Here is an 18,048-nt window from a genome sequence, read left to right on the forward strand (position 1 = left end):
AATAATAATAATAATGATAATTCTCAATTCCTATAAGCAATAGCAGCTCATGTGTATACATATAGTTATCTGTGAATATCTGCATTTCTGTGTGAGTATGGTCAACAAAGTAAAAGTAGTAGTATGAGTAGTATCCTGCTGTGTGTTCTGGTCCTGAATTACTCACCCCTCAGGTGTGAAATCTTTCTCTTTGCAGATCTCCATGAGTTTTGGGGTAAGCCTGTAGGCTTTGAGAGACAGGGAGCCTTGAGCCGTCTTTATAGGATCTAGAATGAGACAGAGGTGAGAGCTTGATTTTAAAAAAGAAGAAAAAACTGCAATAACCATCTTAAATCATATGGGTTTCAGAAAACAAACTCATGGTTTTCATTTTGCCCATTTCAAATAAATAAATAAATAAAACAATGCAATTTTGGACTCATTTTTGTAGTTTCACGACAGCTCTATTTATTGGACAGTTTTGACGTCTGGGTTTTGTCTAGTTGATCCCAGAAAAATCTGTACCGCGTAAGCAGCATAGTCATTAGCAAACATAGATTGATTTCACGACTCATATTTTTACATGTGAAATCCTGAGTGAGAGAGGGATTGTTTTTTTCTCTTTGATTTTTTTCCCCCCTTAAAGACGTGAAAAGTCTTCACCCTGAATACAGCAATAAAACAGTGATGTTTCAAAATGTACAACATGGACCAGGATGATATCCAATTTTTCAGCACTGAGAATCATAAAACCCCTAAATTTTACAATTTTCATAAATGAAAAAGCCTAATGATTAATTTTCAGAGAACTGACAGGCTTGCCTTGCTATTAAGCCAAAGCCAAAGTTAAGCACTATATTTGCAAAAGCAACTTAGCATGACATGTCAACAATAATAATTAGCTTCCTTTCCATGCATGGAAAAGAGTGGTGTGTCTCTGCACTGTGACCGTCATCATCATAGGCCACAGTAGCTTAATCATAATGCACAGTATTCTCCTTAATAACTCTGAAATGTGGTTTCCAGCAGACTCCTTTTTACACCTCTCCAAAGAAAAGCCACAGTTTACAGATTAATACAGTTAAACTGAGCCAAAAAAAAAGTCTATGTCCCCAAAGTGAAAATATGAGGAACAAAAAGGTCCTGTTAAAAGTGTCTCATCTGCAGATAAGCCATTATAACAATGACTCAGGGAATTTTCAGATTCCGTCAGTATGTCCTCTCCCCAATTTTGGGGATGGAAAACTTTATTCTTATACTGGCATACAAAGTAGGAAAAAGAGGAGCACTTACAAAATTGCTTCTGTTATAAAAATCAATTCAACACACTAAAATAAAGTAAAAGTGGCAAATGAGAAAAAACAAAACAAAAACAAAATTCACTTCCTGTTCATACTACCTGCAGAAAATGGGTCTTAACTACATCCACCTTTTTGCCTACAACTTAGCTAGTTCAGTTCATGTGGTCATTTCCACTGAGAGTGGTTGTTAATAGCAACAGTTCACTAAAGATAACCATCCTATACTCACAGGAAGCCTGTTGGCTTAATTAACATTTTGCATGATCAAGCCTGAAGCCCCAGGAGCCTCGTGAATTTGGACACGGAACCTTTATCTTTTCCTTCCCACAGACACTAGTCTGTACCAAGTGGTACACACATGATATTATACATCAGTTCTGTTGGTCAATATGCAGTAAACTGTTAGACTTTTGTCTTTATTTTTGCAAATACACAGAAGGAAACTGCACAGAGCTGCTGCTGCTTAGCTCTGCGTTGGTCCATCTTAACCTCTTCAATTTTTCACCTCATATAAGACCGTCACTGCACTGAACACATTCAAACAACTGGTTTAACAACCAGCTTTAACTCTGTGCTTCCCTGGACAGAAGCTATTAACCCCGCCAGTTGGCCACTGGATTGATTCCTTCATCGACGTAAAATGACTGGTGAGCTAATGAAAAACAGAACCAAAAAAAAGAAATCAATTTTCTTTCCCTTTGACTTTAAACAGAGATAATGTCAATTCCTTTGAGCCACTGTGATCTGTTAAGCGCTGCATTATTGACTGACATTAACAGCGCACTCCTTTGGAATGAGAGGACGCTCACTGCTTGGCTAAATGGCTTTCTGGGATGACTGGATCAGAGGGTTACATGTTTAAAATGGTCAAATTTAATCTTTGTCAATACTGGGTCTCTACAATCTAAAAACAATACAACCCAGGAGTAATGCTAAAGAGACAGAACGGGGCAGGGATAGCTCCTCGACAGTCAGCATTACTTAAACCTTGAAATTCAAAGTTGTTTTCATTAGCAATTTCCCTGCACAGAATACATTTATTTTCCTAAATCTGAGATTTTTTTTTAAACTACAGTCCTCTTTATTGTCCGACTCTTGACTTGAAGTAACTGGATAAACTGTGAACGGTTTTAATGAAAGATTGCTTTAAGTTCAGTGAGCTTGTGAGTCTTTTTGTGTCACCCTGGCTTTACTTTTATTTTTCGGTTCATAAACCTGAGGGAGAAAAACTCTGTATATTACAAAGTGAGCAATACAGAGAGAAAATACTATCTTGACACAGTGTGGCATATTGACATTGTCTATATTTGATTCTTCAGCTTAGAAAAGTTTAATGTGTTTTTAAGGCTTAAAAACATATTTTTTAAAAAAGAATACAAAAGCGAGAGTGAGGTCCATGTCCTAAAAACTAGTCTTTAATGTCTAGGATCCACACACCAGCACCCCTGCCTTTGCCTACCGCCCAGCCCAATCTGCAGCTCACACCAATGCCTGCCTCTGCAGAAGGTGGGCCCACAGGGTAGCAGATCCATGCTAGTTATCAGGCCTCATGGAGGCAGGCCTGACCATCAGATGCTCGCTGGTGAGGTTAATCACCTCTAAACAATCGGTTTCTTTAGAATTTTCTAAATTGCTCACTGTCCGGTCCCAACCCTGTGACAAAGGCCTTGGACAACACACTTCCCAGGATCACACGGATGCACAAATGACACGCCCTGGCAATTTGTCAAGGGCATGTCGAAAGGAGCCAGCTGAAGTGGTTCGGACATCTGGTTTGGATGATGACTGGGCACGCCTGACTGGGCGTACACCCCAGTGTAAACCCAGAACCTGCTCAAGTGACTGGATTTCTTATCTAGCCTGGGAATGCCTTGGGATCCCTAGGAGAAACTGGGGAACATGGCTGGGGAGAAAGATTTCTTGAATACGCTGCTTAACCTGCTGCATCCACAGCCTGACTTCAGATAAGTGGAAGATAATGGATGGATGAATAAAAGAAAACAGCAGCACTCTGACAGGAACGACGAAACGATGGCCATTATCACCCATTTCATTGTCCACTTATCCATGTAATGTATTAATATGCTCCCCTCTGAACTTGGTGTGGCAATAAATTTCCATTTATTTAGACACTAAGAAGTTCACACTTCACTAAGTAGTGGCAGGTTTTCATTTTCAGTCATGTTTTGCTGTCATTTAAATCCTTACACCATCTGGGGTGGTACAGCATTTCCGGGGAGCTTTTAGAGGCTTTTACTGTGAAGCAGGTGAACCCACATAATGCCTGTTGGTGTCATGTTAGCAGCTACAGGCTACATAGTTAATCCAGCCTTCTGCGATCCCGCCTTTCCCTCACAAGAGTTCCAGACCACAGCATCAGCAGAATTTATTGTAAGGTCAAAAGCCAAAAGTCATCTCCATCTAAATCTGTAAGTTGGCACTATTGCAGATGTGCACAAAAATAAAAACTCTCTATAAATAATCGTCAGTCTCCTTGATGATATAGACTTGATGACAATGCAGAACTTGCAGAAATCCATCTTGAAACAAAAATCTAATTCCAGGCACATGATGGTTAGAATTAGATTGTTTTTTAAACATCTGTGCTTACTTCCACTAATCTGTTCCTACATCTGTCAGACTGATTTATTGCTGAGTTTCTAAAAGTGAAGTGCAGCAAAATATCTTAAGACTTCTCAGTGGCAGTCCTATTCTTGGATACCTATTGATTAAAGAGACTAAATTTGACATGTGGTTGTTTAATCATGGCAGAAACCTGAGTGACAATGAAGCATAAATGACTGTAATCAACTCTCTTGTAAAGGCACCATTTTGGTGCAAGAGAAAGAAAACAGATAATGACCATGTTTACTGAAACTAAGCAAGCTTTTCTGCTTTCAGGCCTAGGGTGAGTGTTTTGATGTTGCTGTGTTTACTTTATTTCATGAGGACTCAGCAGTACTTTGTGGAGCTAACTTTACTAGAATGACTTTCCACCAGCATGAGTCTCTTTCATTACTGGTGGCCTGTGAAAGGCTTGAATGGCTTTAGGACATGTGACAAATACAGCAGTGGATCCCTTCTCTCCTTTTGGCTTGATATCACATTATCAATACAACTTTTTTTTTTTTTTTTTTTTTTAAGTGACAGCAACAGACAGTCCAAGATTTATATGAACTCATCAGACCTTTACCCCGATGAACCCATTGTGGCGCTTAAAAACACACACAACATAAACTTGAAGGGGACCTATTATGCAAATTTCCAATTATATTCATTCTTGAACCCCACTAGGGCAGCTTTACATTATTAAAGGTTCAAAATAATTTGGCTTATCCACTGTGTGAAATAAGCCATTTCAGCTTTCATTCCCCTACTTTAAGGCAGATTTCTTCTCATGGGGGCTTTTACACTCAGTCACAGCTGTGGACCTGACACATTAGAGATACCCACTCTCACTGACATCATACGGAGCAAAAGGAAACAAAATATCAGATATCAAGTGTTTTGAACAGTCTGAGCTTTAGGCTCAGCTGCTCTTATTCTTTAAATGTTTATGCAAATTTAATATGAGCATCCACCGCTGTAAAAGTGTAAGTATGAAAGAATATAAGAAAAAGTATAATAAGTAAAATATACTTAAATTGATGAATTCTTAATTTAACATCTATACCATGAATCTTTTTTATTTATATTCAAATTCTTTGTAATGTTCTGTCTGTTCATCTATATTAAAATATATTTGATGTTTTGCCAATTTCTGGTCTTAACTTGCAAACAAAAGTAAACAAAATGATTTAAAAAAAACAGTCTTTACGCAGTGTTCTGTACAGGACTACTCACCATATATGAGTACTACTGACTCCTCAATGGCGTGCTGGTAGCTGAACTGAGAGTCGAGCAGCGCTCGGCTGACAAAGGAGCCATAGTAGGTGGACTGGTACCAGCCCACATGCAGATGGTCAATGTTGACGTGACGCAGAGAACGCATCATCTCCATCTGGTACTGGACTAGAGGCAGAGAAAGAGGAAGAAATGGAGAGGAAGGGAGGGGAAAGTCAGGGAAATGGGACAAAGAAGAAGGGGGAAAATCAGTTCACTGAAATCAGCTTTTTTTTGAAACTGTGAATATCTGTTCTCCATCTGGAACTCTACATGGTGTATGAACAAGGGGAGGGAGTAATGGGAGAGAGGAGATGTGAGAAAAATGATAAATATGGTGAAGAAAAAGAGCAACCAGGATGTGAAGGACGAATGCAATGAAACTGAGGAAAAACAAAAGCTTCATCTTCTGTTATCAAGTGGCTGTGGTGGAGATTTCTAAAACAAACATCAGCTGGGTTCACCAGTCAGCCTTTCATTACTTATGTCAGTTAATACATCGTACTGGGGAGAGAACGGCAGGACAGAGACACAGACAGGCTTAAGCTAACAGAGAGAAGGCAAGATGCATTTTGGGGAGAGCCATTTCATTATGGCAGACACATCCTAAGGACGCACAGCCACAAATACAAACAACCTGCCTCGCCGGCTGTAAGTAACAACCAAAGCAAGCAAGCAAAACAGTATCTCTATGCAGGCTGGCTGGAGGAGGCTGATAAATCAGTTTGTGATTGGGCAGCTGTGGCCCCCTAGACCCCAGTCTGTAGAGCACATCCTTCTCCTACTGGGGCTGTTAACAAGAACAAACTGGAGAGGTTTGAAAAGAGGCATGGGTGAAAAGCAGAGAGGGAAAGAAAAAAGAGCAAAGCTGGGAAAAATGAAGGACACTTGAAATGGAGGGAACGTGTTAAAGAGGGGAAGTGGGATGAGAGGGAACACACGAAGAAAAATAAGGCAGGAAAGAGAGGGAAGAAAAAAAACTTCTCTCTCTTTTTTTTTTTTTTTTTTTTTTTTTTTTTTAAATGGGTGAAGTTCTTTTTTTTATCTTCTGCCTTATGGTCAGAATTTGACCCCTGGCAGGTGAGGTTATGTAAAGCAGAGATCAGCCAAAATCAAAATATATTAACATTTCATTTGGTTACTTGTAATTAGCTGACCTCCAAGAGTTCATGTTGTGCACTTAAAAACACCGAAGTTTCTGAATCACTAAAATCCAAAGCAATGCAAGGGACCCCATCTGATTTGCATAAATCTCAAGTTTTCTTGAAGCAAACCTCCCACAAACCCGATTCTTGCAACAAAACAGAGAAAATAATCAATCAAATGTTCTCCTTGAACTGAATTTTAACATTTGGATTGGAGCAGTGGATGGGAACAGACCCTTTTCATGGCCCCATACAGCAAGGATGAACTGGATGTAGCAGTCTATCCTTTAAATCTTCACTTTTATTTAGTGTTTGACATGGTCAGTGAGACAAAAGGAAGCAGAGTAAAACAGGGGGAGGAGGATGAGAAAGCAGGAGAGAAATAGAGGAAGATACAGTATATGAAGATTGAGAGAGAAATTGGGAGACTGCAGCAATTCTGGTACACATCATAGGAGGAGATGGAGGTTTCAGGTAGCATCTGCAAGTGTGTTTGTGTGTTTCTAAAATGTGTGTCTATAACATTCAAGTTTTTAATTCTGACTGAATGGTGACAAATAAGAAGTAGGTGAGAATTAAAACAGAGTGGGAGAAAAGGGTAACAGGAGAAGCAAAAAAAAAAAAAAAAAAAAAAGAGCGTGAGGAAAGGAGGGAGTGATGGTGATGGACGGATAATAAGTCTGTTGGAGAGTGGCTCTGCTCGGGGGCTGGCTAGTAGCAGACTTCAAGACACACAGAGCTCAAGGCAGCCTGTCACCTAAATACAGTATCTGTCTGTGCACTTCTATGCCCATCAGTATGGGTACTTACCTTTTAGGCGCCACTGAGGCATGCACCAGCCCAGCACCCTATCATTAACAGGGAAATTGTGCACAAAGCGATCTGTCTCTGATGCAAAAGCTAAAGGCTGGGCGATTGACAACAGAGGCAGGAAAGCCAATTGGCCATCTCTCCTCCCTAACTCAATCCCACCTTCATTCCTAGTTCGCAATTCTAATCTTTGTTGGTGTCCAATATGCAGCTCAATCGGGACTTTGCTTTCAGCACATATTTCCGTTCATTATGACTGTATTGCAGATTTAAACAACTGGTGATGATCTCCTTAAGTGATGGTTTAAGAAGATCAAAAGCTGCAAGAGCTGAACATGTGTTGGCGCGACACCACTTAAAACGGCCTGTTGTTTAAAGCGTGACTTTACACCATCGAACCTTGCTGAATGTTAAAACGTGTCACTCTCAATCACTCGTCTTGGATCTCTGTCAAACGAGTTGATCTATAAGGCATTCAGGACAACTTCAAAGTCCGTGGGTCTTTCTGCAGTCGATATTACAGTTTAGATTCAAGGGTGGATTTCAGCGTTTTCTTTAAAATGAAAAGGTTGGTCAAAAGTCTAAGTATCCTTGAGAAGCATTTACAGGGAGGTTCTTTTTAACAGAGGAGCAGAAATCTAAGGCTCAAGTGAAAAGTCACTGATCTTTAGAAGGTTAAGAAATCATATCTGAAGTACTCAGAATTTCAAAAGAGTGGAGCAGCCTCCATAAAGAAAGAATCGCCGTCTCAATAGTGTCTTTCCCCCCGTAGCTTGTAGGACAAACTGAGCAGCAAAGAGGCAATGGGGCACAGAGAAACAAAGGGACAGCCATATATGAGCCTCGGTAAAAATGCTTTAACCCACTGGGTTTGTGGTTCTGATTCCTCAGAATTATTATTCATATTTGGACTGATATACAGATTTCCTTCAAGAATATTGTCATTTTTAAAAGTTCTGGAACAATATGAATTATTCCCACTAAAACTTCAACAATGTGAGGCATGGGCAAAAAAACCAAAAAACAAACAAAAAGACCCCCAACTCACAAAAGGTGAAAGTCAAATAATAAAAATGCTGCAGAAATAAAACGTGATGTAGTGTTCCTGAATCTGACTGACATTAGTATTCAGCGGATATTTTTGTATTGGCCTTCTTTAATTTTAATTTGAACTTTTTGGGGATGTTTTTTTCTTCTATTTTGCACAATTTGAATGAGTTTCCTTTGTGTTTGTTACATTTCCATAATTTGAAAATACACTTAAATAAAACATGCAGTGGTGCATGCATGCACCACTGCAAGTGATGGTGAGGAAAAATAAAAATATATTTATTCCAGCAGATTATCCCGGCATGTCATTAAGTCTGTGTATCTGAATACTCTTAACATTAAAATGACACCATGTGAATGGGAAAAAGACTACCGTGCGTTCAAACTAATCAAAGTTTACACCAACTTCACACTGACTGACATGTACTCTACTCAACTGGATGACACTCAGCTTCCAGACGAAACTCAAGCAGACAGGCCGCCTTGCAAACAAACTCCTACCGGCTGTACTCAGGTCAGAAAGGAAAAGACGAAGAAACAAAGACAGAAGACACATGAAGAAAATCAACTGTCTCTTAGCCTGAGAGCTAAAGTGAGATTTGGGGGCGAGTGAGACAACCAGCCAGTGGCAGGCCTGCAGAGGCATCCACTACAAAAATCTAATAGAAAATACAAGAGTCTTGTAAATAGCACAGGATCACTAGCTTCTTTGTTCATAAACCATAAATTACAGCTGTGGAGGAAAAAAAAGAACAACAAACAGCAAAACAAACTGCGTGGCATCTCAGCTGTGTTGACTCAACACTGATTGGAAGTCCTAAACCTCTGGAGATCTTTCAATCTGCCTGGTAAGGTAGGTGCTAAAAACAATTATTTTTATAGTTATATAATCACCAGTAACAAATTGACACTTATTGATGAGAAAAAAACTGTGTGTATGCACTTACAGTGAAATTCTGTGTTCTTTTGTATCGACTGATACCGATATCAAAACAAATCTCTCTCTACATCTATATATATTTATTTAGCTTACTTATCTATATCAGCTGATACCTGTTTATCTTCCCTATTTTTGTATTTTTCTCTATTATGACAGAAGTATTCTTCATCACACTTTCTCTGAACCTTTACCAAGGGCAAAACTGACGTGACAGCACAGATAAATATCATTCGCTGACACCTGTAAATGCCATCTTATTTGCCAATAGTCAATATCAGTCAACAAGCAAGACAGATTGGTACATGCTTGGAAAACACTGACACACCCCTCCCTCCCAAAAAAATAAATAATGAAAGAACATTTTTACTCTGAGTGGCCAATTGATTATCCGGTGCCTATTTTTGATCAATGCACTGACTGACATATTGTTTTATACCTAAAAATGAGTCATAAAGAGATAAGAAGTCAAAGCTACAAACACATCAAGGGACTCGAGGTTCATACACGACAAAGAGAAGCTTTTGTACTTCCCGAATGTCAAAACAGGGAGGAAAAAAAGGCTAGAGTAATCTGACATGAATAATGTTCTCTGTTCTTTCAACTACGACTGTGCCTACTTTACTTTTACCTTCAATATAGTACTTACAGCACAACAGTTCATAGACAAAATGAAAGAGGCAGCATGCATCATCTACAGGCTCACAAGTATCATGTGGATTAATTATCTTGAGGGTGCACACACATAATAGATGATCGTGCTCTTTCTTCTCCCTCCTTTCTTCATCCACCATGGGTGAGACTACATTTAGTCGTGCTAAGGAACAACAAAAATTCTACTTCACTGGAATGGAGTTGGAGAGCTACTCCAGTTAATATGGACTTTTTAAAAGAGAGACAGAAAGAGGACTTCTTGCTCCCCCCTGTTGCTTTACTAGGGAAGCCAGTAATATTCTGTGGACATAACAGCAGCATTAGCCCAAGAACAGTCAATTTAACAATATCATCAAGGCGTGGAGGTGGGAGCGTGCCCCACCATTTGCTATTCCTCACTCATTTCTGCTGCCCTGCCGCCTCTCCTATCAATCAATCTGGGTCTGAGGCCAGACGGGGAATGAGTCTGTCCATTCCCTTAGTGCTGCTTGATTGTGTGTATGTGTGTATTTAGACAAGAGACAAAGTGAAAGTGTGTTTAAAGGAGTATGTGAGGAACTGTGAGTTCAACAGAAAATTGAGAAGGAAATAGGATGTGATGCAGAGAGTAAAAGTGTGACATCTGGAAAGGAAAGAGTGTTTTTGTGTGCGAGCAGGTGTGTGTGTGTGTCTGGAAAAGGAAAGCGCGAGACATGTGAAGCTTGAGGATGGACAAGCCGTATGTATGTATGATAGACTGGAGGTGTTTATCAGTAGGGAGCAAAACTCCTTACCTTGGGGAGCAACATTCAGAGTCATAACCAACAACGCACTACCATGTGTGTGTGTGCGCGTGTCTCTCTGCCATGAACCAGACAGACAGTCCATACTCTAATACTCAATGACACAAGAGGTGAACTGCGTTGGACCTTGCATGCTGCTGCAGGCCACAACATCTCTGTGCGGGCAGCAAGATGTGTGTGAGCGTATGTGGGTCTCTGAATGTGAGGCTGCACGTATCTGTGTGTCACAACACATTCTAATCACCACCTTGACAGGCTGACGGGGCCTTGCCTGGAAAGTCTGTTGCGGTTTAACACACACACACACACACACACACGCACGCCAAAGTTTACATCCACCAGCGTCGAGTTAAGCAGGTGAGTAGCAGACAATGGTGCCAAGTGTTTGAAGCTTGGGAGAGCGACATTTCTTTACCCTCAGTTTCCTCCCACTACTTACCGAATAGAACATTTTAATAGTTTAAAATAAGGATAAATGGGCCAATCAGACCTCCATCAAAAATACATTTTCGTTATAGGGGGAAAAAATCCATTTGGAAGCTGCAATGAAATTAAAATTATGACTTTCAGATGGTGCATTTATCAAGGAAAGTTAAAGAGAAGGAAAGAATATTTTAAGAAATATCTTCAATATTAAGAAATATCAAGCTATGCATATATAATGCATTTTTAATTTGTATTAACACCTTCTCAAGCTGAAACTTGAAACACACACACACACACACACACACACACACAAAAAAAGATTCAGTTCATGCATGAAATGTAACACTTTTGATTGTACTGAACAGACTGAAAACCACTATTTCCACATATGTTCTCCACAGTGACAGCAAACCACACTCATTTTGGCATTTCATAAATACTTTAGAGCCACGAGGAAAACAAAACAAATGTTTAGCTGCGTTACAATTTAAAGACATCGTATTCTACCAGCGTTCTGCTGAGTGAAGAAGGCTGTTGTTCCACAGCAGCTTCATTTTTTTTTCTTCCCGCCCCCCCCCACATCTCACCCTCAGGGCCCCGGAGCACAAACCCTAATTGAACAAGTCCACACTCTTGACCCATTCATTCAACACAGCTGACAACCCACTTTTACTCTGCACTCCATTCTGACAGTCATTTACTTTGCGACAAGGATGCCAAGCTGTTTTGGAAGGTAAAAACAGAGTGGTTCTTACCATCTCTGTGTTTACACATTTATTTTGCAGTTCTCTTTAAAAGCCTCTCTGACAAGCACTAAGCATTCTATAAATACTCCAGGCTTGACTTAACCCCATATGCAACTAAACAACGCTGCATCTACTACTACGTCTACTTCAGAGGACAAAGATAATCTGAATGTTTTTAGGCTTTGAGGCCGACTTCCTTCTCTCCTTTGTTGTTGCAATGCTGCTGTCCTGTTTGCCAAACCCCTCATCTAACCTTGCTACTCCCTCAGATTCCCTAAACAGACTCAGTAATGTTTGTACTTCTCTCCTTCTCCAAATCTGTTAAAAATTCCAGGTGATCTGCAGAGTCCAAAAACTCTTCACTCATACCCTGTCCAGATTTGGGAAAACAATGAAAAATGACCAGCGCAGAAAGTGAAAATAATGTCTCCACAATAAAACAAGGAAACGATGGACATGCTGTTACTCTCAAGGACAAATAAGATTAGCCATCATCAAATGCAGTGCATGTCTATATGCTGTACCCATGAGATGCAACTGTGACAAAATCCATAATGCTATCCATTCATTCCCAGCCCACAAAGCCCATGTGTAACTCAAATTTAAAGGCTGTAGCCCTTTTTTCTGAGTTATTCATGATCTCCCGGGTTCGCAGGGTTTCTTTAGCATTTTAAGCTCACAATACCATCCAGCTTGTTCCTTCAACACTGCTTCTACCCACCTGTGCTTATAGCTTTACAGCTGACCCTTTACTACCAGATTAACCAAACAACAACAGTCACACAGTAATACGTATAGTTTAACAGTGGGGTCATGTTCTAAAACGCAGATTTAGTGAGAACTCTGAGTGGAAAGTTTGAGTTTTCTTCTTCCAGAAGACACCCAACTTCGACAGCCCAAAACTGTCAATTCATCCTTCATAGGCCACATAACATTAATTTGCCCCAGTTCACATCTCTACAATGACAGAAACCCCATTTAGTTGTCAGTTCGTGATTTGTTATAGTTCAACAACTATTGGCTGATTTCAATTCTGCTGGAGTACTGGCTAAAAAATTATTCCTGGCATGCAAAAATGGAAGCAATATAAGGATGGTGGAATGTAAGCAGTTAATACTTTTCACACCTCTGATTCTGTAAAGCCCAGTCAAATTTAACAACATGGGATCTTTAACATGACAAATGCAAATGCACAAGTTCCTGCAAATATAGTTTGCTTAATTAACAGCCACTAAAGACAATAGCTAGGTTTTGTCTAAAGTCTAATTCATTAGGGCCACACTCCTTTTCTCCCACTGGCACAACACAATATGCCAATTAGGCTTTGAGCTAACAAGCGCTGCCCTAAGCAAACACATGTGCTACCTACATAAGCCTTAGATTGAAAACAAATGGAATAAATCAATCTCCACTTCTGTCTGTCTCAGGCAAACAATCTACACTTCCAGGCAGTGATATCCAAACACAAGTACACCCAGATGTGCGCACGCACATGCACACTACACAGATGCACGCAGGTACAGGAGATGCCTTTAGCCAGGGTTGACATATCAGATGTCCTTAAGCGGGTATGATGGTCCTTCACAACCAATGCCAATTGGTGTGGTCAGTGTGTAACCTAACCAAGTATACTAAACTTTCCTTTTCTCTTTCCTTTCTGTGAGTGAGTTCCCCAACCTACATATGTTGTCACATCTAAATAATGCATATTTAGCAAAAAGAACATGAAAAAAAGCCTTATGTAGTTGTCTACAAATGACAAGATTAGCAAATAATAAAAACAAACAAACAAACCAAAACAAACATTTTTGGATAAATGGTGAGAAAACAAGTATGAAGATATAAATAATGGGTTGAAAAATCAGGGGTGGTGTGGGTGAAAGAGTAGTCTACTTCATCTGACAGGCCTGAGAGGGTGCGGAAAAAAGGCCGGGAAGCAGAGGCGTAGATACATTATCTGCAGCACAACACAGGCACAAGATAAATGAAGGCCACTGCTCCCCATCATTATGACATACATGATGACAGTAACCGAGAGGTGCAGAGGGGAAAAGTGAAGGGAGGAGACAAAGGGTAGGAAAGGAGAAAGTGTGATAGGCAGTGGGAAGAGAAAGAAGGTGACTGCCTGTCTTTCATCAAAAATAAGACAATCTGCGCGTGCCTGTTAGGGATGCACCAGTTTAAGATTTTACCTGGATATTGGTCCAATCTGGACTCAGAAAGCTTGGTCTGTGATTGATAACAACAAGCAGAGCTATGTGGCAATCCACTGAATTCAGTTCTATGTTAGTGACCTGGTTGCTGGTGGAAAAGCAACCAGCTAAAATGTATTTATATAACACACTTCAAGACAAGAAACCAGTCACAAAGTGTTACAGGGGTATTTAATTTCATTTTTTTTAAGAGCTAATACAAGGTAAAAGTAAACCAGGTAAAACAACACAGAACATACAAACGTTCTGAATACATGAGTTTTAGTGCATTACAAAAGATCAAGCCGGAGGAGACGAAGGGATGAGCAAGTGTCTCCAGTTCACTTTTTGAGACAGAAAGGATGGGAAAGACCTCAGATGTTTGGAGAATAATGCCCTCTGGAGCCACAAGTTGCAAAAAGTTATTTGCCATCCAGCCACCAATTGCAGTGAGACAAAATAAAATGGTTAATTTATATGTGCTGAGATATAAAGGAGAGGTACAGTTCAATGTTGTCAGCATACAGATGATTAAAAAAAAAGGTTTTCAAACTACTACTACTAATATGACATAATGGGATAATATACCACAAAAAATAACATGAGACTGAACTCAGATCCTTGTGGAATGCCACATGATTATGGGGTGATAAGAGCTAACGTAGCCAAGGAGGAAGCTAAAAGCAAAGCCCATGTAGTTTGGAGTCATTTCACACCTGCTTCGTAAATAGCTTTATTTTGTAAGGGAATAGAGGAAACTAGTGTGACTGTAAATTACAAGAGTACAAAGTAACCTGTTGCGCCTGTTGCCATGTATTATTTTACTAATGAATACCAATTCCCTAACGGTGCTCCTTCCTCTAAAAAAGAAACCAGGAATTAACCTATTAATTTAACACTGGTGTCAATAAATCCTCTGTAGTGGTATTCAATCACAACTGGAATAAGATAGTTTGATGCATCTCCTGGGTGTGTGTGCGCACCTGAGAAATTAAATCATGAATGAACCTAAAGTAATAAATGAAGTAATAACCTAATTTTACTCAAAGTTCACCTGAAAAAAGCAAACATTTAAAATCAACTTTACTGTTGAAGTATGATGCCCGAGTTCTCTCTAGACTGGATTTCATTTTCAAACCACCATTTCCAGCACACTGACCGTGAACACATTTTAATGACACTGCCAACCAGGACAGGTGTAACCTGACAGGCCAATCAGCATTTCTCAACAGCATGGTAATGTGCAGGCTTTCATTTACAAGCAATTCACTCTACAGATGACTTTATTAACAATAAATTAATCATTGTCACCATTAATTTCTGTAGCCAATCATCAACTTCGCCCTGCTGTACAGTACAGTAAATATATCGCTGACCTTGGAACACTCTGTTTCCCATTATTTCAGTAAAACTCCACAGTGCACTTGTTCCTACAGCTATACGTTAACAACGACTTTCAAAGACATTAAGTCCAGGCAGCGTGTCGTCCTCTTCTCTAAAGAGGAAAGATGACAAACGCATTCTTTCTATGCATTGTCAAGGTCAGCTGGTGCGGATGTGAGAGAGCAGATAGCTCCGTCATGGCATTCTGTCCGTCCGTGCATTCATCTGTCGGAAGACGGGAGCAGTGATAAATGTGCAACTTGTCGGGAAGTAAATGGTGGTATCGAGTTGTGGTCTGGTCCGGAGTGTCAGGAGAGGCGCGGGGCTAATTTTCAGCAGCAAGGCTATAATGGGATGTGTGTGCCTATTTGTGAGTGTCTCTGCGTGTTTGTGTGAGTGCACCCACCACGGTCTATGTTCCACCTGGCACAGTGGATTAGGTGCAATTAATCTTAGTTAAGCAAGCCCTGCGGAGAGCTGCCTCCGTTACACGCGCATGTACATACAAACACGCACACTGTGCCACAATCAGGCACACAAACCCCCTCAGTGATGCAGTGATGCACAAGAGGGAGTGCGAGCATACTGAAGCAGCTGCTTTGTGTGCATAACACACTGACGAGTTCACCGTATGCACATTTGACAACGCTGCTTGTCAGGGCTTTGTTTTTACAGTGGGAATGGGGAAGGGGAAATCGGGTGTGCGCGCTTGTATGCTCACATCTATTCACACACTCGTTTATCTTCTCAAATGTGACAAAAAGGAAGGAAATTGGGTGCTCACCGTCATACAGGTGTTAGCATCAACAAAGGTAAATGTCATAGCTAGTGGAGGTTTATTTATTAACTATGGTGGCCGATTTGGTGACATCATGACGGCAAAGGGGAGTAAGATATCATCTGTGAGGTCACAAAAGCCCACAAGAGTATTAGAATGGGTAATGTTACATGTTGTTGCAATAGAGCTGATGGATCCTTACCACAGAATGCTGAGCAACTACCTTAACAAGCTACAATAGCTTGCTAACAGCTGACCAAACATAACATACCAACATAAACATTCAGTTTGCAGAAAACCACATTCAACTTGTATACATTTCACATTTGAGTGTTTGTGAGGTCCAAGCAATGAAGGGGATACACAATTCAACACAGGCGTCCACATACCCATTTGTCAGTCATGCACATGCTTCTTCCTATAAATGAATAATTCTCATGACAAATAAGAAATGCCTTAAATGCAATCAACATTCATCAAATCATTAATACATATATTTGCACTCGAGCGAACACATTAAATGTAAAAATATTTTAAATACCTATTTTTTGATATTATGTTTTAAGCCTCACATAAACAATACGAGGTACCCCTCGTGTTGCTAATGGCTGCAAACAGGTTTTGAAAGTGCACTCAGTCCTGTGTAAGAGAAGCTGGAGTATCTACACCTGTGACTACATGAACTAAGTATCTGTGCAGAGAGAATTAATTTCTGCACCACCCACATCATTTGTTTCAAACTAAATCCCAAGTGGCTTCACCTGTGGTTTTTTTTAAAAAAAACAAACAACTAATAATAAAAAATTCACAACTATCAGACTCGCATGAGTAAACGCTTGCCCATCTGTGACTAAAACAGCCCAGCAGAGCTGCAAAGGAAGATGAGAAATTTTGGATATTCAGGTTTCTGGAAGTAAGAGTCTTTACTGGCTTCTGCTTATAAAACGTACGGTGACTCTGGGGGAAAAAAATGCTGTCTCAATGTGGAAATGTCAACCACGTCAAATTCATGGTCTATGTGTTGTCAGTCACTGCAGATACTTAGTTCACCTCAACTTTTAAACTTAGATTGAGTGACTTTTTATTATTCCTCTACGTTTCTTTTTTGTTGTTGTTGTTTTGTTTTTTTTTTAAATCCTGTGGTCAGAGAAGCCGAGCGGAGCGGAATGAATCGTTAGCACATGCACAGTGTTTTCCCTGTGATTTGTCACCCTCACAGCGGCTGTGCACTGTGTGACAGGAAAAAAATAAGAGAGACATTCTGTTGCTTCTAACATTCTTGTCAAATGATAATTTTACACACAAATATAGCCGAAATGCCAGCGCAGCTGTTGTCTTTATCTTGTGTGCGTGGTGATTTTGCCGGTACAATGCTGCGCTTACAAAATCAGTATCTTTAAAAATTACTGCCTTTAATGCTTTAAACCAAAAGGCAAATGTCCTTCCTGTGTAATGTTCAGCATCCCCACCTCATTTCTCAAATCCTTGTCACATCCCTCTCTCCTGCTTACCTTTCACCCTCCCACTAGTCCCTACAGCACACCTGGATTATCCTGCAGTCTGCAGTAATGCATTCTGACCCCCCTCCACACACACAGATGCACAAAATTTAATGTGGGGCAGAATCGTGAAGAGACAAAGGAGCAGATGAATAAAACAGTGGAACTGATGGCAATGGTGACGGCACCCGGGGGACTCACATTCTTGATTTATAACGCCAGGTGAGCATTCAAACACAGATACAGACCCAGCTCGCTGCTAACAGCCAGTCTTAGATCTACACTACAGTGAGAGAGACACAAAACTCAGGTAGAGGGGATGAAGATGAGGAAAGAGGAAATATTAGTATGGAGACAATGGGAAGGAGAATGAGTGATTTCTTTTTCTTTTTTATTAGAGCTTCAGTAAAAGGCCAATGTGCCCTTGAAAACTCCTAATACATAACAGTCCACATATTAGCTTTTATGTTTATGTATTTCCCTT

General features: G+C 40.1%; 1 protein-coding gene across 1 annotated transcript in view; it reads right to left on the minus strand.

Annotated features, from left to right (window-relative positions):
* LOC134636340 (eukaryotic translation initiation factor 3 subunit H) overlaps nucleotides 1–18,048 on the minus strand; it is a 56,699-nt gene that overhangs the window by 17,905 nt on the left and 20,746 nt on the right. Inside the window, exons 3-4 of the mRNA XM_063486280.1 lie at nucleotides 5,124–5,291; nucleotides 167–266 (exon numbers count right to left, since the gene is read on the minus strand). Of these exons, the coding sequence (XP_063342350.1) occupies nucleotides 167–266; nucleotides 5,124–5,291 (268 nt within the window). The remainder of the gene's footprint in view (nucleotides 1–166; nucleotides 267–5,123; nucleotides 5,292–18,048) is intronic.

The sequence above is a fragment of the Pelmatolapia mariae genome, linkage group LG10_11, assembly GCF_036321145.2.
Source record: "Pelmatolapia mariae isolate MD_Pm_ZW linkage group LG10_11, Pm_UMD_F_2, whole genome shotgun sequence".
Lineage (NCBI taxonomy): Eukaryota > Metazoa > Chordata > Actinopteri > Cichliformes > Cichlidae > Pelmatolapia > Pelmatolapia mariae.